The sequence below is a fragment of the Drosophila ananassae genome, chromosome XL (assembly GCF_017639315.1).
Source record: "Drosophila ananassae strain 14024-0371.13 chromosome XL, ASM1763931v2, whole genome shotgun sequence".
Classification (NCBI taxonomy): domain Eukaryota; kingdom Metazoa; phylum Arthropoda; class Insecta; order Diptera; family Drosophilidae; genus Drosophila; species Drosophila ananassae.
The window spans coordinates 6538094-6558039 of NC_057931.1; the positions used below are offsets into that span (position 1 = coordinate 6538094).

General features: G+C 43.9%; 2 protein-coding genes and 1 long non-coding RNA gene across 3 annotated transcripts; 1 reads left to right on the forward strand and 2 right to left on the reverse strand.

The window, feature by feature from the left end:
* The first annotated feature begins 39 nt into the window (after positions 1–39).
* On the forward strand, positions 40–12181 carry LOC6502240 (copper-transporting ATPase 1). Its single transcript, XM_001966011.4, has 4 exons — positions 40–1482; positions 8198–9444; positions 9497–10297; positions 10353–12181. Exons 1-4 carry the CDS (start codon positions 480–482, stop codon positions 11130–11132), a joined length of 3831 nt encoding a protein of 1276 aa, XP_001966047.2. The 5' UTR covers positions 40–479; the 3' UTR covers positions 11133–12181.
* On the reverse strand, positions 11681–13761 carry LOC116655285. The gene is made up of 2 exons (XR_006507636.1): positions 12293–13761; positions 11681–12236 (listed from the first exon to the last, which is right to left on the reverse strand). It is a non-coding gene; the product is annotated as an uncharacterized LOC116655285 (long non-coding RNA).
* A 1732-nt stretch (positions 13762–15493) lies between these two features.
* On the reverse strand, positions 15494–19838 carry LOC6502198 (nardilysin). The gene is made up of 4 exons (XM_001966013.4): positions 19492–19838; positions 17624–19420; positions 17100–17384; positions 15494–17040 (listed from the first exon to the last, which is right to left on the reverse strand). The coding sequence occupies exons 1-4, from the start codon at positions 19557–19559 to the stop codon at positions 15867–15869; spliced, it is 3324 nt and encodes a 1107-aa protein (XP_001966049.1). The 5' UTR covers positions 19560–19838; the 3' UTR covers positions 15494–15866.
* Positions 19839–19946: the final 108 nt, after the last annotated feature.

Here is a 19946-nt window from a genome sequence, read left to right on the forward strand (position 1 = left end):
CGATAGTCTACCTATCGACGCCGACTGCACGGATGTATCGCGAGGCAACCACCACTAGTTGCGTGCCGTGCGATGACGGGGAGCAGCTGTTGCCTCTGAACTGCTAATTGGAAAACCAAACAGATCCGCATCCGCAAACACACACACACTCTCTCCAAAATTACAGGCGTTTCGCGAAATTGTGAGTTTCGTGTGAAGTTGGCCAAATTGAAAAGCGAGCGACGGCGGGCAGCACACAACACAAATCGTTCCGTTATCAATCGAAATCTAGCTCCAAACCAAAGTTTTGTAACGCAATCGGGCAATCGCATTCGGAGTGAAAGAGATATACCCTTCCATACGGACACAGTGGGCGTGAGACAGAGAAGGAGCGAGAAAATTCAAAAAATTCCCATTTTTTGAGTTTTTATTTTTTTTTTATATATTGTTGTTGTGGTTTCCCTGTGAGAGCGGAGCTTGGGGGACATGCTGATGCAAGGATGATGGCGGCGAGTGATGCGGAGAAGAAGAAGATGATGTCGTCGTCCAACAGCACGGTGCGCCTGCCCATTGTGGGCATGACATGCCAGTCGTGTGTCCGCAATATTCAGGATAATATCGGCCAAAAGAAGGGTATACTGAATGCCCGGGTGGTGCTCGAGGAGGCGGCCGGTTACTTCGACTACGATCCCAGGGAAACGAATCCCACACAGATAGCCAGCGATATCGATGACATGGGCTTCGAGTGCAGCTATCCAGATGGAGATGGAGAAGATGAAGAAGAAGGTGGTATTGGTGGCGGAGGAGCGTGGACAAATATCCGGGTGGTGGGCATGACCTGTCAGTCGTGTGTCCGGAACATTGAAGGTAATATCGGCACCAAACCGGGCATCCAACACATCGAAGTCCAGCTGGCGGCCAAGAATGCCCGCGTCCAGTACGATCCCGCCCAGCTGACGCCCGACCAGATAGCCGAGATGATCGATGACATGGGCTTCGAGGCGACGGCAGCCAGTACCAGTGACAACACCACCACCACGCCCGCGTCATCGCCCCGCAAAAGTCCGCCCCCGTCATCACCTGTCCCGCTAGCAGCTGTTGCCCAGCAGAATGGCACCGCTGTCGCCATACCCGTGGAACAGGAGCTCCTGACCAAGTGTTTCCTCCACATACGCGGCATGACCTGCGCCAGCTGTGTGGCGGCCATCGAGAAGCACTGCAAGAAGATCTACGGCCTGGACAGTATACTGGTGGCTCTGCTGGCCGCCAAGGCGGAGGTCAAGTTCAATGCCAATGTCCTCACCGCGGAGAACATTGCCAAGTCCATAACGGAGCTGGGCTTCCCCACCGAGATCATTGACGAGCCGGACAACGGTGAAGCCGAGGTGGAACTGGAAATCAGCGGCATGACCTGCGCCTCCTGCGTCAACAAGATCGAGAGCCATGTCCTGAAGGTAGTGAAGGGAGTGACCTCGGCCTCAGTGACGCTGCTAACCAAGCGGGGTAAGTTTCCACTGGTGGCTAACCCAAAAGATTCATCCAATCCACTCATTTTAGGTCTTCAGTACACATTTCTGTTCCATTTTCGGGGCTAATCTCTCAATCTTCCAATCTTTGCCAGCACTCTAGCTGGTACCTTTCTCCCTCCCTCACCCCCTCCGAGATAAGATACGCGCTATAAGTATAAACCTATTTTGATTATTGGCTGGCTGGGAGTGCGATCTGGTTGGAGAATGGCTGAAATAACGAGGCTCCCTAATCCAGATGCAGTTCCTCGCACTCCAGAGAGGTCTGTTGTTAGTCGGAAGTGTCTGTAACAGAGGCCCAAGTGCTCCCAGTGACAACTGTTGCGCAATAATTATATATATACTATATAGTATATAGATCAGAGCACCTGGCACTGGGCCATCAACCCATCAACTGGCACCTGTTGCTCCACAACAGTCTCTGTTTGCATCCAGCCACAGCTGCGGGCCAGAAACTCCATTCATCCATACATTCTGTTTAAATTAACACAGATTTTTAATATTTAATGATAGTATCTGTAAGATATTATGGGTTCTATAAAGAAAAGTTGTAGTTTTAAGTACAAAACAAGTACTAAGTAAGATATAAAATTTAAGATATAAGTTATGGATCATAATTTCATAGGAGGATAGTATTATTTAATATTATTACCTGGTACTACCTAGTACTAACTCTTATAGGTTCTATAAGGCATGATAGACTTAGTTCCAACTCTATTGTATTATTTTTTCAAGCAACTACCTAGTTTTGGTTCCTAACTCGTAGTATCTAACTTGTAGAACTTCTAGTCTTGAGAAGATAAGATTATTTAGATATAACTTCAACTTTATTATATCATCTTGTAGAACATATAGTTCTAATACCATATGGTGATTTAAAAGCTTAACCCAGAACTTCTACAAAAGTTGACTTTATTTTCGAGCAACAGCTGTCTTTTTTAGAGAGTTCTGGAACTCTCCTTGTATAGATCTTATAAAAGATATAGAACTTTTGTAGATCTTTTCCAGAAATTCTTTGTAGAAAGTGTATTTATGGACTTTATAATATTATTTCTTCTAAGAAACTACAGCTACAACTGTTTTTTAGAATAATATTCTTATTCTTTTTGGGAAATAAGGGAGTTTTATGTATTACTTATAGATCTTATAGAACATATAGATCATATAGATCTTGTAGATCTTATAGAACATATAGATGATCTGGAAGTTATAGAACTTATAGGACCTATAGATCATATAGATCTTGTAGAACATATAGATCTTTTGGAACTTATAGAACATATAGTTATAAGAACTTATAGAATACTATGAATACTACCTAGAACTACTATTCAGAAAGTTATACTTTTGACTTTATTATATTCGTATTTATTTTATTTTGTGGAGCAACAGCTGTCTTCTTGGATGACCCCCTTTTTGGGGAATAAGGGCGTACTATATAGAACCTATAGAACCTCCAGTCAGAACTCGATCCATCATCGAGTGAGTGGAATCGGTGGAAATGTTTTCGCTCGCACTCACTGCTCACTCCTCGCAATTGAAAACTGGCCCGCCAATTGTTTATTGTAACTGATATACCGACTGGCCAGGCCAGTGGTGACTTGCCTTTATGCTTTGTTCCGTCTGGGGGGCGGGATGGCTGCTCCCGGGCGGGGCTGGTCCCGGAGAGCAATGATAAGAGAATATGAGGCCGGTGGAGGAGGCCTTTGGAGGAGGAGGAGGCGGTGGTGGACACTATTCACTATGCTTTGGAGCAAACAATGGCAATGGCGACTAGATTAAAATGCCATCAGAGTGCCCCCGTCCGGGAGCGTGTGTGTGCGTGGGCAGTGGCGGCGTGAAGTTATCTGGAACGGGCGTTGGAATTTGTGGGTGGCAGAAAGTGGGCGGGGGGTGGTACGCGGATGATTATGCCTAAGTGCACTGGGAGAAATTAGGGGGATTTAAGAAATTTTTTTTTTTTGGAAATAAATATAGAGATGGCTCTGAAATATTTTATTTATTTTAAAATTCTTATAGTTTAAATAAATTTCTAGACCTTTTTTTAAATTAAAAAATAAAAATATACTTCATTATAATATTTTAGAGACCATAATTCGCTTTATAACTCATATTACACATTTTAAAAGTATTTATTTCAAAAAAATATTCAATTTTCTTTACAATTTCTATTACAAAAATATTTTTTTTACCAAAAAAAAGTCAAGTTTTTTATATTATTTTACTTTATAATACCTAGTAATATCATAATAATGCTTAATATTTTATCTTAAAATTCAGATTCCCTATTTTTTAATCTTTTAAAACAAAAAATATACATATTTTTAGAACTTTTCATATAAAAATTGTATTTTAACTGAAAAATATTGTTTTATTGTTATATTATTTAAGGTATTACTATTAGGAATTATTATTCGAAATATATTTTATAATAATATAAGCTAACTGAGTAGCTTCACCCCTTTTTGTGGCAGTGCTTGTGGGAGGGAACTGGTCAGAGACCCATATATGATTAAGTTATTAGGAGAAACGGAAGGGCACTTGCTTGCGAATTAAAAAAAAAAACAAAAAATAAATAAATAAACGATTGCAGTCTAAACAACAATGTAGAAAAAAAAATAATAAAAAAAATATAAAAAAAAAGGAGAGAAGCGATTGTGCATTCTTTGTTTTTCAATCACTTTTGATTGGCAATCGTTTTTTATTTTTTTATTTTGTAATTTTTTTTTATTGACAGGCCTGCCTGCCTTCGGAGCTAACTTCCCATATTTTACGCCTTGAATATGGAAACTGAAAGTCCGCTTTTGTCGACAAAAAGTGAAAGAGTTCAAGCACATATATCTTGCGATATATATGTATTATTTTTTGATTTAATCTGACTGTTGTCTGGCTGCCCCCCTTATTCGTATGACTGACCACGAACTCCCAGAGTAGAGCTCAACTTCAATTCAAAACATTTCACTTTTCATAAGAGCAGGGGGCAAAAAAAAAAAATATAATTAAAATATTCATAACCGGTTCTCTAATTTATATTTCAAGGCTAGAAGTTCGAAGAGGGAACTATGCCATTAATAGATTAAATTTATTTAAATTTTTAAAGTAAATAGTTTAAAACTATGGTAATATATTAATAGGAATAATTATTTTATAATATTTTTAACTAAAAACTATTATTTTGCACAGTGTACCTTAGTTCACCTTCACTTTAATTTAAACTCTAGCTCTGAGCTCTTTTTTCTTTCTTTATTTTTCTACCATTGTCTGTCTCGACGATCGCCTTTTGAAATTAGTTTTGCGGATTATATAATTAAATGCCTTCACCTAATGCCTGATCACATACCTGTGACTGGAAATTCTCTTGGAAACCTCGAAAATCCACCTTTTCCTTCCCCAATCACCGGGCGTACGTGAGGAATTTGAATTTGAATTTGAAAAAAAAAATGCAAAAACTTGAAGCTCAACAAAATAATTATAATTGCAATAAAAACTGGTTTTGGTTTCGGTTTCAGTTTCAGTTTCCAGTTCAGTTGCCTTTTGCTTATATTTTTGTGATTTTTTTTGTTTATTTTTTGTCTGAGAAAAAGTGGAAATGGAAAATGATATGAGAAAATATTGAAAATTTACCTTGAAAAGCAGTTGAAACTTTAAAGGTCTTTGTCTAAAAAAATTATAGCTTATTTAGGGGTTAAATTATGAGAGGAAGATCTTTTAAATTGTTTGTTTTTTTAATGTTTAAAAACATATCCTTAAAAGTAACTCTTCCTAGGGGATTTCTTAAGGGATTCCTAAGTGATTTCCCAAGTGATTCCTTAGTTAGATTTGGGGAAGCTTAGATATTGTTATATTTTATGAAATATTTTATTATTTTAGAGATAAAATAAAGAGATATTATATTCTTTAGATTTCTGGGGATTACTGATCCCCACTTACTGATCCTCTAGACCTTCTTTGAAACCCTTTTAATTCCAAAAACCGTATCTCTCCTCAGCCCAAACTCTTTCCAAACTTTAATATTAAAGTGAGTGTTGTGGGCCTGTGTTTCCCCAACAACTTTTCCACCGATTTCCATTTGCAATTTGGATTCCCGTGTAGTGGCCCTGTTTGTACACTTGGTTCGGTAGTCGGAATTGGGCGTGTAACTGTTGAACAAAACATATGTTTTCCGAACCGCCGATCCTTATCGGGGAGAGAGGCGATAAGTACCCGGCAACACTATCGATTCGAATTGAAAATGTTCTAAAATTGTAACAGCGAAATGGAGGGGCAGATAACGTAAGGGGCGAATAGCTTAAGATTTATTTAATTTCTTAAAAATAATTTATAAAAAAGAATAGCACACGACCCTCGAAAGATATCAGAGACAGAGGCAGGAGACTCGATGATCGATCGATAACCATCCATCGATAATTAGGGGAATAGCTTCCAAGGCATTATGTTTCAATAATCCTTTCAATTTTTTTTTGCACACGAACACCACTAATTGAACGATAAATGATAAGTATCTGAAGGCTTTGTATCTGGAAGGGGTATATCTACAAGTCATTCACTAAGTTTGGATGTAAATTCCAAACACTTAGACCCCTAAGACCATATAGAAGAGATTACTATACTAAAGTATATAGTATAGTGACAGGAGAAGCCATCACATTGCTTATCAACAGACACATTGCAGTCTGGAGTCCCCCCCCCATGGAATTGAATGAATAATGAAGTATTTGTCATTACCATCGGATACTGGAAAACAACCTTCGATGGGAAATACAATTCCCAGTTGATTGGGTAACCAACCGAGCGACATGCTAATAATCAAAAGTAAAACACCAACCACTGTGAGGAACAAACTGAAAAGTAATCTTATCAGGATCGTTGAACCTGAGGCAACAGTGGCTCATGAGCTTTAAAGCTATATATAGTGTTAGTTTTAAATAACAAAGTTAACTAAACTGCAACTTCATTTTACGATTTTTACGATAAACTATCGATTATTTTGATTAGAATTCGATTTTTTAGATTATTTACCAGCAGGTGATCGGTTTTAGGAAGTATTTAGGAAGAAGAACAACTTTGATTTGTATCGTTATATTAATTATCAATAATTTCGATAAGATTCGATAAGAATTGGCTTACTAACATTATTTTTTTATATTATTTTCCTACTGGTGATAGTTTTTAAGAGATATTCTTGTATAATTTCTCTTATAGTATGATTTCTTTGATAAAATATAGCATTTATCGATAATTTCGATAAGATATAGCAGAGTTATAGCCTTATTAACTCTCTTTTTTACTTTATTTTTATGCTTGTGATAAATTTTAAGAGATATTCTTGTATGATTTATCTAATAGCTTGATTTCTTTGATAAAATATTGCTTTTATCGATAATTTCGATAAGATATAATACCAAACTATCCGTCAAACTCTGACTTGTCTTGTATTAAACAGCTAATGATAGTTTTTAAGAGTGATCTCAAGTTAACCCCTATTTCCGATGAACCCCATGCTATTTATCGATAACTTTGATAAGATCTAATGACAAAAATGTGGGAAATTGTAGCCCCAATTTATTTGTAAATGTCTGAGCAGATGAATATGAGATTGCGAGTGGCATTATGAGTAGAATAGGAAAGCCTGCCATTCGAGTTTGGCAACCAAAGCAATCTGAGGCAATCGAACCGGTTACATGCTCCAATTTCAATTACAATCCCAGAACCGGCATTAGCGACAAGTCATTAAATCGTAGAAGCAATTCCAATTAACACTGGCAGAAAAATGAGAGGAAAAGCCAGAGCTCCTTACCCCCATAAAAAAAGCCATAAAAGTGATAAGAGTCAGAAGAGTCAGAATCTGTGATGAAATTGCAAACCGAATTGATAAAAAAAAATAGAGGCAAGTGTTTGCTTTAAGAGTAAACTCTTTTATCAGTCAATTAGGAAACTAAATAAACCAACTTGTTGACAAAAGTCAGATACAAAATAAAGCTTTTTAAACCAAGTAACTAGTGTCCTAGTAAGTAGATGTATATACTTTCTCTGGGAGTGTGTTGGTCCATGACTTGCTGCTGGCGATTAAATCCCAACAAGTTTCTTGCTATGTAATGGAAAAAACAGCTTTCTCTTAACTATTTTATGGCAAGTGGAACAAGTTGCGTTTTAATGTATGCCATGCCAGGTTAACTTGGATAACTTTTAGGTTGATCGATTAAATCGAAACTAACTTTGTTTCCAGCCTGATTGTACTTTGCACACTTATTTTTTCACCTTTTGGTGATAGTTTTTATAGGAAAGTTAGGGAATTTTCATACTACAAATGAATTTTGACATTTTTCGATAAGCTATCGATTATTTGGAATTTATCGATAATTTCGATAAAAAACGGCGGCGGATTATCTAAAATATATTGATTTTAGATTCTGGTAATTGTTTTTGGAAGACATTTTTAACAGAAATAGCCTCTTTGATAGGAAAATGGAAGAATTTCTAAATTCATACTTTGTTAATGATTTTTTCGATAAACTATCGATTATTTCGATTAAATGTTGTAGAAATATAGGCTTTTTTACTATTCTTGTATGTTATATCATGTATATTATTTATTATTGTACTATTTCGATTAGATTTAATGCAATTTATCGATAAACTATCGATTATTTCTATTTACTCCATAGTACTAATAAATCTTGTATCCTTTTTAGGCAAATTCCGTTACAACACTGAGGACACTGGCCCCCGGAGCATATGCGAGGCGATCGAGGGACTGGGCTTCGAGGCGAAGCTTCTGACGGGACGGGACAAGATGGCCCACAACTACCTGGAGCACAAGGAGGAGATCCGCAAGTGGCGCAACGCCTTCCTCGTCTCCCTGGTCTTCGGAGGACCCTGCATGGTGGCCATGATCTACTTCATGCTGGAGATGAGCGACAAGGGACACGCGAACATGTGCTGCCTGGTGCCGGGCCTCTCGATGGAGAATCTGGTGATGTTCCTCCTATCCACCCCGGTGCAGTTCTTCGGTGGCTTCCACTTCTACGTCCAGTCGTATCGGGCCATCAAGCACGGCACCACCAACATGGACGTCCTCATCTCGATGGTGACGACCATTTCGTACGTCTACTCCGTGGCGGTGGTGATTGCCGCCATTCTGCTGGAGCAGAACAGCTCCCCGCTGACCTTCTTCGACACACCGCCCATGCTGCTGATCTTCATCTCGCTGGGACGCTGGCTGGAGCACATCGCCAAGGGCAAGACCTCGGAGGCGCTGTCCAAGCTGCTCTCCCTGAAGGCCGCCGACGCCCTGCTGGTGGAGATCTCCCCGGACTTTGATATCATCAGCGAAAAGACCATATCGGTGGACTATGTCCAGCGGGGGGACATCCTCAAGGTGATACCGGGTGCCAAGGTGCCGGTGGATGGCAAGGTTCTGTACGGCCACTCCACTTGCGACGAGTCCTTGATCACGGGAGAGTCCATGCCGGTGGCGAAGCGCAAGGGTGCCGTGGTAATTGGTGGCTCCATTAACCAGAACGGGGTGCTCCTGGTGGAGGCGACGCACACGGGCGAGAACACCACGCTGGCGCAGATCGTCCGGCTGGTGGAGGAGGCCCAGACGAGCAAGGCGCCCATCCAGCAACTGGCCGATCGCATCGCCGGCTACTTCGTCCCCTTCGTTGTCCTCGTCTCAAGCATCACCCTCATTGGCTGGATCATTGTTGGCTTCACCAATCCGGATCTGGTGCCGGTGGCGATGGAGCACAAGATGCACATGGACCAGAACACCATCATTGTCAGCTACGCCTTCAAGTGTGCCCTGAGCGTGCTGGCCATCGCATGTCCCTGCGCCCTGGGCCTGGCCACGCCCACCGCCGTCATGGTGGCCACCGGGACAGGAGCCATCAACGGAGTGCTGGTCAAAGGAGCCACAGCTCTGGAGAATGCGCACAAGGTAGGCCAACTATGTCCATCCTATTCCATTTTCTGACTCTAATCCCTTCCAGGTCAAGACCGTAGTCTTCGACAAGACCGGCACCATCACCCACGGCACTCCGATGACCAGCAAAGTGACCCTCTTCGTCTCCGCCCAGGTCTGCAGCCTGGCCCGGGCTCTGACCATCGTGGGAGCTGCGGAGCAGAACAGCGAGCATCCGATCGCCTCGGCCATCGTCCACTTCGCCAAGGAAATGCTCAATGTGGCCGGCAACGGGGCGCCCCAGACGGTGAGCTTCGGCAAGAGCAGCCACTTCCAGGCGGTGCCCGGATGCGGTATTCGCGTCACCGTCTCCAACTACGAACAGACGCTCCGGCAGGCGTGCAACGCCGAACGGATCATCAACTACGAGAACCTGCACCGCACCCATCCCCAGGGCTCGGTTCAGGTGGACAATGGTGCCAGTATCGAGCACCTGCTACCCCAGCGCAATGTCCGCAAGTCCATGGAACTGACACAGCAGCAGCTATTGTCCGATCTGGATCTGGAGCAGGATCTGGTGCATGTGGCGGACCAGAAGAACATCATCGATGGCCCAGAGATTCTGGTGCTGATCGGCAATCGGGAGTGGATGCAGAGGAATGCCATCGAAGTGCCGCTGGAGATCAGCGACTGTATGACGCACGAGGAGCGGAAGGGACATACGGCAGTGCTGTGTGCCCTCAACGGGCAGCTGGTGTGCATGTTTGCCGTCTCCGACATGGTGAAGCCAGAAGCCCACCTGGCCGTCTACACCCTGAAGAAGATGGGCATCGACGTGGTCCTCCTGACGGGCGACAACAAGAACACAGCCGCCAGTATTGCCAGAGAGGTATTGGTTTTTGGATTAGTCCTTGTAGCTTACTGATTCTTTATCCTTCCGATAGGTTGGCATTCGAACCGTGTACGCGGAGGTGCTGCCCTCCCACAAGGTGGCCAAGATCCAGCGCATCCAGCAGCACGGCATCCGGGTGGCCATGGTCGGTGACGGCGTCAACGACAGTCCGGCACTGGCCCAGGCCGACGTCGGCATCACCATAGCCGCCGGCACAGACGTGGCCGCCGAGGCGTCGGACATCGTTCTGATGCGGAACGATCTGCTGGATGTGGTGGCCTGCCTGGATCTCTCCCGCTGTACGGTGCGTCGCATCCGCTACAACTTCTTCTTCGCCAGCATGTACAACCTGCTGGGCATCCCGCTGGCCAGTGGCCTCTTCGCCCCCTACGGCTTCACTCTGCTGCCGTGGATGGCGTCCGTGGCGATGGCAGCCAGTTCTGTGAGCGTGGTCTGCTCCTCCCTGCTGCTGAAGATGTACCGGAAACCCACAGCGAAAACACTCCGGACAGCGGAGTATGAGGCACAGTTGGCGGCGGAGAGGGCCCGGGGCTCGGAGACGGAACTGGACAAGCTGTCGCTGCACCGGGGACTGGACGATCTGCCCGAGAAGGGCGGCGGCGGCGGCGGAGGAGGGAGCCGAATGGCTTTCAAGCGATCCACCAACTCGCTCATCTCGCGCATCTTTATGCACGGCAATGGAGGCGTCACATCGCTGGACGGCAAGCACGAGGAGGGTCTGCTCGATCCCGAGGAGCAGTACGATGGCAGGACGAAGATTGTGAGGAGTCGCTACCACCACAGCGACAGCACCGAGCTCCAGAAGCTGTGAATGAAACGAAATGCAATCCCATCCCATCCTATCCCATTGAATGCCACCCAAAAAAAAGGACCTTAAACGACAAAATTTCAGTGAAATTGTTCAATTCTAAGCGCGGCATTAAAACTGAACTATAAACCTAAAGATAATGCCTGAATCGGAGATAGAAAGAGACAGATAGATAGATAGATAGAGAGAGAGTTATGATATGCATATGTACAAAACAAATATATATATAGCTATATATATGTTAGGTCTAGTCTAGGGAGATCGGTTGTAAGTTCGGAATGTAATCTACGGACCAGATGGATCACTTTCCTAGCACGTGTATATATAATTGCTCAAGACGAAACATATTTAATGAATACTGCTAAGTGTCTATATATATCTGACCTGCCAAGCTATTGTTTCTCCAAAAAAAAAACACCAACTCCTATACTATATTTTCTTTCCTTTTTTTTATAAAAAAACACCCACATCCCACACACCCGTCCCTTAAGAACCTTCTTTTTCACACACAAATTTGTTAACTAAGATATATATTTTTTTGTTTTTTTTTCTTTTAATACACAAGATAGTTAAGAGATCTATTATTTTTGTCACAGCTAGTAGTTGTAATTTTGTTAATATTAAGTTGAAATGAACAAAGTGAAAAAAAAAAAGTGTGTAGAAATAGAAGGAAGAAAACATCAATCATTGAATTATTTGTTATTGTTAAACTGCATTATTATTCATTACTAAAGTAAGCCTTAAAAAAAACAATCAAAGAAGAAAAGACGAAAAATCGAACAACTATTGACCCTCCTGTCCTTGAGATATCCTTGATTCCCATAAGAAATCGGCTCTGATCCTTAAAAGGAGGATGTACATTTGTAAGACAAATCGGGCACAACACTAAAAAAACCAATAAAAAAATTATTTAAAAATTAAAAAACGATTTAAAAAAACATTCTTTATATGTAACTTTAAATGTTTATTAACAAATGAAAGCATTGTTATTGTAAATAAAAAATAAAATCGAAGAGGACTTGGAGAAATGTAAGGCCCCATACCGGCATAAATGGAAAGTCTTTCATTATTTTAAAAAATATGTAGTATTCCTCTAGTTCGTCAGATCTAAAAAAAGAGTAAAATAATATATGATTTCTTAAAGAAGGACATGATCTCCATACCTTTCCAAAAGTGCAACATCATGTGGCATTATTCTTGCAACTCATGGTAGTCCTCAAAACTAGACAAAATCAGCATTATCCTTGCTCCAGATATCCCCGGCCAGCTGCCTGGTATAGACATCAATAAAGTCCATGTCCTGCATGTCCAGGGACTTCGGGGTATCATCTATCTTGATGGCCTGGCCATTATAGTCGAAGGTGGCCTCGTACCTGGCCAGACCCAGTCGGTTGCAATACAGCTCCGTCACTTTCCGGATCGGAGTACTCGCCCCGATCTCGAACCGAACCACGGCATTATTTTCGCCACGAATTTGCACAGTTAGGTACTTCATTTCTCGCCAAAGTTCCAGTAGTTCCAAACCACACAACCTGGCACTAGTTATACTCTACGGGGATTGGAATCACGGAACTGTCTACAAATATTTTTTTGGCCCAAAAGTCAAAGGCTACTTGAGGTTATTTTTTTTTCTAGTGATTTCGACAGGTAGGGGAACACTCCTAGGTCCAAGCCTACTAAATTTTGGCCATTTCCTAAAGGATTTCATTTTTTAGGGATTTTTTAAATGCCATCACATTGGCCTTGACTTTTTGTAGTCTTTGGACCAGCTGGATGGGGATTTCTATTCCAGTCAGTAGCTGTTCGGAAGGCATAGCCTCCACACCTCTACTCTTTAAAGGCGTTTTTATTTTATTTTTTATTTTATTAAACATTTAAATCTTTTAATAATCTTATTTGCTTATTTATTTCTTTTTAATTAATTTTAAAATAAAGTTCCTTGGGTTCCTAAAACACAATCGTTTTATGGCCTCGTTTCTTATTATTTTTTTTATTTTTTTGCAAAGACTATTGCCCATGCTCTGGCAATGGCTTCCATGCTCATTTTCTTATATTTTTTATTTTTCTATTTAATTTTAAACATTCTGTGGGCTTTCGTTACTCACCTGTTTAAATAGCGTATGCCCCACGACTTCAAAACTCATTTTCTTATTTCCTTATTTTTTTTTTATTTTTTTTAATATTATATTGATAAAAAAAAAATGAAGATGGGACCTTCTTCGGCTTTGGGTTCCTTAGTTTCTTTATTATTATTATAATTTATTTTTTAACCACCGATGGACCTTCGTTACCCACCTGTTTAGGCATCATACGCCTATTAAACATGATTTTGAGTTTATTATCTTGCTATTTATTTAATTTATTTTATTTTCCTTTTTTTTTTGGCGTAAAATAATTAAAATGGGACATTCCTTCCCTTCTTCCTTTTATTTATTTTTTAAACCAACTCTGGGCCTTCGTTACTCACCTGTTTAATCAACGTAGCTTCTGCCTTTGAATCCTTTCTGGGGATACCCTTCAAAAAACCTCTGGCCCACGTCCATAGCTATATCTCGGCCATTTCTCATCCGATCCTTAAGCGGAATACCTCAAACGATTTGTGGATCGATTTCCAGTCGTTCTGCATCAAAATCCTGACACAAAATATTTTTTCAAATTTTTTTCAATTTTTGTGGGGCATCCCCTTCAAAATCCTGGATTTCCGCACTAGGCCCACGTCCATAGCTATATCTCGGCCATTTCTCATCCGATCCTTAAGCGGAATACCTCAAACGATTTCTGGATCGATTTCCAGTCTTTCTGCATCAAAATCCCAACACAAAATATTTTTTCAAAATTTTTTCAATTTTTGTGGGGCATCCCCTTCAAAATCCTGGATTTCCGCACTAGGCCCACGTCCATAGCTATATCTCGGCCATTTCTCATCCGATCCTTAAGCGGAATACCTTAAACGATTTGTGGATCGATTTCCAGTCATTCTGCATCAAAATCCTGACACAAAATATTTTTTCAAAATTTTTTCAATTTTTGTGGGGCATCCCCTTCAAAATCCTGGATTTCCGCACTAGGCCCACGTCCATAGCTATATCTCGACCAATTCTCATCCGATCCTTAAGCGGAATACCTTAAACGATTTGTGGATCGATTTCCAGTCATTCTGCATCAAAATCCTGACACAAAATATTTTTTCAACATTTTTTCAATTTTTGTGGGGCATCCCCTTCAAAATCCTGGATTTCCGTACGAGGCCCACGTCCATAGCTATATCTCGGCCATTTCTCATCCGATCCTTAAGCGGAATACCTTAAACGATTTGTGGATCGATTTCCAGTCATTTTGCATCAAAATCCCAACACAAAATATTTTTTCAAAATTTTTTCAATTTTTGTGGGGCATCCCCTTCAAAATCCTGGATTTCCGTACGAGGCCCACGTCCATAGCTATATCTCGGCCATTTCTCATCCGATCCTTAAGCGGAATACCTTAAACGATTTGTGGATCGATTTCCAGTCATTTTGCATCAAAATCCCAACACAAAATATTTTTTCAAAATTTTTTCAATTTTTGTGGGGCATCCCCTTCAAAATCCTGGATTTCCGTACTAGGCCCACGTCCATAGCTATATCTCGGCCATTTCTCATCCGATCCTTAAGCGGAATACCTCAAACGATTTGTGGATCGATTTCCAGTCGTTCTGCATCAAAATCCTGACACAAAATATTTTTTCAAATTTTTTTCAATTTTTGTGGGGCATCCCCTTCAAAATCCTGGATTTCCGCACTAAGCCCACGTCCATAGCTATATCTCGGCCATTTCTCATCCGATCCTTAAGCGGAATACCTCAAACGATTTGTGGATCGATTTCCAGTCGTTCTGCATCAAAATCCAAATACAAAATATTTTTTAAAAATTTTGTCAATTTTTGTGGGGCATCCCCTTCAAAATCCTGGATTTCCGCACTAGGCCCACGTCCTTAGCTATATCTCGGCCAATTCTCATCCGATCCTTAAGCGGAATACCTTAAACGATTTGTGGATCGATTTCCAGTCGTTCTGCATCAAAATAAAAATACAAAATATTTTTTAAAAATTTTGTCAATTTTTGTGGGGCATCCCCTTCAAAATCCTGGATTTCCGCACTAGGCCCACGTCCTTAGCTATATCTCGGCCAATTCTCATCCGATCCTTAAGCGGAATACCTTAAACGATTTGTGGATCGATCTCCAGTCAGTGTGAATTAAACCCAATATAGAAAAGGGATTCCCCCTTTAGAAAATGAAGCCCCCCAACTCTTCTAGCCAACTGGCATCTCTGGTCAAGGATGGCCCAGAATCCCCCCAAAGAAATGGAAAAGAAAGGCAGATCTATACGTTATACTTGTAATTTTGATTCATAGGTCGGCTGTAGAACCGTTCGAAAGATAGTCTGAGCCATCATACATTAAAACGTACGTGATGGGGGCTCCTGGTGAGAGCGAAATGCATTTGTCATTGATTTTGAGACTGTGTGCCGTGTAGAGTGTGTCTAATATCCAGTGGGGTGTACCGACTTGGTCAGGTCTAATGTGGGCCGGGTTCGGTGAGTAGGTCAGGTTTGGAGGAGCTACCGGGGTGAACTAATCTTCTAGAGCTTTGGCTAAAGTGGACAAACGATCGGGGGGTGGAGGAGTGCGTTATGTAATGAAGGTGACAATGTTGAGGGGGGAGGTTGGGTCGATGGATGGCCGGCGGGCAGGATTTCACGCCTTTCCGATGGCATCTTCGATGCGAGCGGCACAGGTGGTCTCATCCTCCTCGACGGGCTCCAGCTTACGCCTGGGATACACCTCCAGGCACTTCTTGAAGTCGGCAATGTCCACGATAGTCGGCTCCTCCCCGACCTTCGGCAGGAACACAATGTTCAGCTTGTTCTCGAGTGCCGCAAACAAGTCATCCTCCTCCTCCTCCTCCTCATCTTCGTCGTCCTCCTCATCCTCCTCGTCATCCTCGTCGCTACGCTCCGATCCGCTTGTCGTCTCAGTGGTGGCCTCCTCCTCGCTGCTGAGTGTCTGCTGGCCGGGCTGCGGTTCCGGCATATCCGCCGGTCGATGTCCAATGACCTGGACGGACAGCTTGCGCAGATTCTTGGTATCGGTCTCCAATAGGAAATCAATGATCTCCGACTTGGCCAGAGACCGCAACACCTCGATCTGCCGCCTTCGGCGATCGAACTGGTAGTCCTCGTTGATGATCTCGTCCCAGTTGCGGGACGCTTCCGTGGTCAGCGCCATGTCCGCCACCAGCTTGAGCTTAATCAGCGAGTCCCGGGTATGCTCGTACTCATCGTCCGGCATTTGGCGGAGTATCTGGAGCATCTTGGAGCGGAACGCCTCGATCCGTCCCTCCACGTAGGCGGCCGTCGTCTTGGTCTCCTGCGAGTTCACCATGATGGAGTACCCGGCAATGCCGTAATTGATTCGGACAGTGGCGCCCACATGGTAGCCCAGCTGCTCCTTGGTCCTCAGCTGGTCGAAGAGCGGCTCATCGACGAACATCATCATCAGATCGAGGATACTCTCCACCCGCACCGTATTCGGACCGATCTGATAGAAGTTGGTGATCACCGTGTTGGTGTCGTCCTCGTTGAGGGCGTGGCAGCGGATGACATGGCTGCCGAGAGGCAACTGAATCGTTCTGTCCTCCACCAAGTGACGCTCCTTGATCGGCTTGCAGTTGAGCCGGCTGATCACAGAGTTGAGAACGTTGTGGGCCGACTCCTCGGTGTAGTTGCCCTGGATGAGGGCCTGGATGTACAGCTCCCGTGGGAATTGGCTGGCGAAGTCGCGCAGATCCTCCAGCGTCACGTCGTTCAGGCACTTGTACTTGTCGATCATCAGCCAACGGATGTGCTCCAAGACACAGAGTCGCACGTCCCTGGAATCGAAAAAGATGGCATCAGTTGAAGCGAAAGAGACAGCCTCTTATCACCTCACCTATTGAGGGCACGGGGCTTGATCAACGTATTGAAGTAGGTCTTGCGCTGGTTCTTGCGGAAGGCGCCCAGGATGTCGTCATTCAGGGTCTCGGCAACATTAACCATGCCATCGGCGATAGCCTCCACGATCAGGTGGAGCTTCTCGTTGTAGCCGCTGACCTTCAGCAGCAGACCCTTCTCGTTGGCGTTGAAGGTGTAGCTCAGGCCGGCGCTAATGGCGGGATACAGGTCCTCGCACACATGGAACTTGACCAGTTCCTCGTACAGAGTGCTCATGGCGTCGCTAAAGGGAAGACAAGACACTCATGAGTATAAACAATGGAGTGGAATTTCTGGAAAAGTGATATCCGAGGAGGGGATTCATCTTTAAACAAACAAAAGGCAAGCCATCTGGATAGATGATATGGGCTGCCGGCAGCCTTTAAAGCGAAAAACTGTTCCCCAACCATAAACAAAAGTGAGAATCAACAAAAACACTTCATGGGAATGGTGTTTATCCCTCGGAGTAAGTGGAGAACTTACTTCTTGGCACTCTTGCGCTGCAGCGGCGATATGAAATAGAATGCCATGTGGGCCTCGGGCAGCTCGTACTTGTCGTCCTGCCGGAACCACAGTTCGCAAGTATCCGTTTTCAGCAGCTTCTTGGGCGCCAGAGGTAGCTCCGGCTTGCCGGCCTCATGCCAGAACAGCGTAAAGTCCTGGGTAACAAAACGATTCGGTTCGGGGAGGAAGAGTTCCGGTATGGTTGGTGCTTCATCCCACAGCTTGCGCCACTTGTCCGGCATCGGTATGGTGGCGTATTCGGTGCCGAACCAATCCTCCTGCTTGTCGTAGGCATCGATGCCCTCGTACTTATCCCGCGAGGTGATCATCAGATTGAACTTGAACTCGTTGAGCAGACTGATCATCTCTTTGAGATCCTCCTCCTTGTATTCGTAGTACAGATCCTTCCCGGTGAGAATGTCCTTGGGCGGGAAATACTTGCAGTTATAGACCAACTGCTGGACATTATCGAAGGCCGGACGCTGGGCCTGGAAACGAAAGCCGGTGTCCTCGATGCGTTGCTGCTCTTCGTAGACTGTCTTAAGGGAGCCACAGTCGGAGAATAGCTTCACATACGCAAAGGTGGCGGCCAGTACTTCGTCTATATGAGCGAAGCCCTCGTCCGTCAGGTAGATGCATACATTAAATAGCGCGTACATGGAATTGGTGTCGAAACCGTTCTCATCGATGCCGGCTATGAGGTGCAGGGCCCACAGGCGCCGCCTCAGATAGGCGCACAGGCTGCCGCGCCCCTCGTAGCCCAGCAGATAGGACAGAAACTGATCCGGATTGCTGCGATAGTACTGATGTACACTCGGCAGCACCCAGGTCAGCTCCAGCTTACACTCATTCTCCACCGGCTTGACGAAGAACACCTGTTCGTGGAACTCGGGCCGGAAGGCGTTCTTGTAGCTGAACACCGACAAGTCCGGTGCCACGTTGTTGTTACACGGTATATCGGAAAAATGACGAATCACCAGGGATTCCAGTTCGTCGATGGGGAGGCGGGCCTGCAGGACAGCATACATGCGATTGGCGCCATAATGCTCCTTCCGCACCTCGTGCAACACCTTGTGCAAGTCGTCGTCGTTAATGTTCTCCTTGAGGGACTTCATATTGCCCCAGGAGAAGGTGCCGTGCGGGAATCCTTTGGTGGCCAGACTGGCCAGCAACTGATCACGACGTGTCTCATCGTCCTGGGCAATCTGCTGAAACTCTGAGTCCACGGACATGCGTTCACGCTGCATGGCCTCCTGCTTCATCAGTGGCGCCTTCATCAAGGCAGTAAAGTAATCCAAGCTCGAATCGAGATGCTTTTCGGCCACCTCGAAATAGAACAGGGTATCCTCACAGTCTGTATTGGCATTGCTGAAGCCACCACACTTCTTGATATGGGCATCGAAGATGTTCTCCTCGGGATACTTCTCCGAGCCCATAAAAATCATGTGCTCCAGAAAATGGGCCAATCCTTGGTACTTCTGCGGCTCGGCAAACGAACCGTAATCAATCATTAAAGCACAAGCAGCTAACTTTTCGTCACCCTCCTCGCTGGCGGAGTCCGAGGAGCCGGAGCTATCAGTGGAGGAGGTGGTTGTCTCATCGCTGGTAGTTACCACTGAACTACTACTGGTGGACTCCGCTCCCTCTCCATTTTTCTCCGCTGGCTTCTCCTCCGCCGACGCTGAGGATGATTCCGAGGTGGTGAACCCATCATGTGGCACTGGACTGGGATCTGATATAATCAGAGCTCTCAGTCCATTGCTCAAAAGCAGATTCCTACAAACAAAAGAAATAATTATACTTTCCTTTTTTCTTCCTTGGTGAATCGTTTGGAGGATAATACATACTTGTAGAGCTTCTTGTCCGCCTCGGACTTGATGGGCGTTTCCAAATATTTGACCTGATCCATAGTCATTTTGCTTGTATTTCTTATAAAAAATTCAATTGCGGAGCTACACCGGTGTGCTGTCCTGAATTTAGTCGAAACTAACAATAACTGGCTGTGCGGAAAGCACAAACGACAAGCCAACTGAAGGGTCGACAGCGCTTACTAGACCGACCGATTTGCCTCGGCGCTCGGTTTCCAGCTAAGTGGGGGATTTAATGCTCGTTCCAGAGCCGGAAGGTTGAAATTAGACAAATTACAAACAAAACAGTGCTGGCCAAGGGACGTGGACTTATCGATAATTCTAGTGATGGCATGCGGCAAACGTGGGCGCTGTTCAGTAAGGCTGTATTTCAGTGTTGGAAATTCAAATCCAACAACGGTATATAATTAACGGTTTTATTTTATTATTTAAAT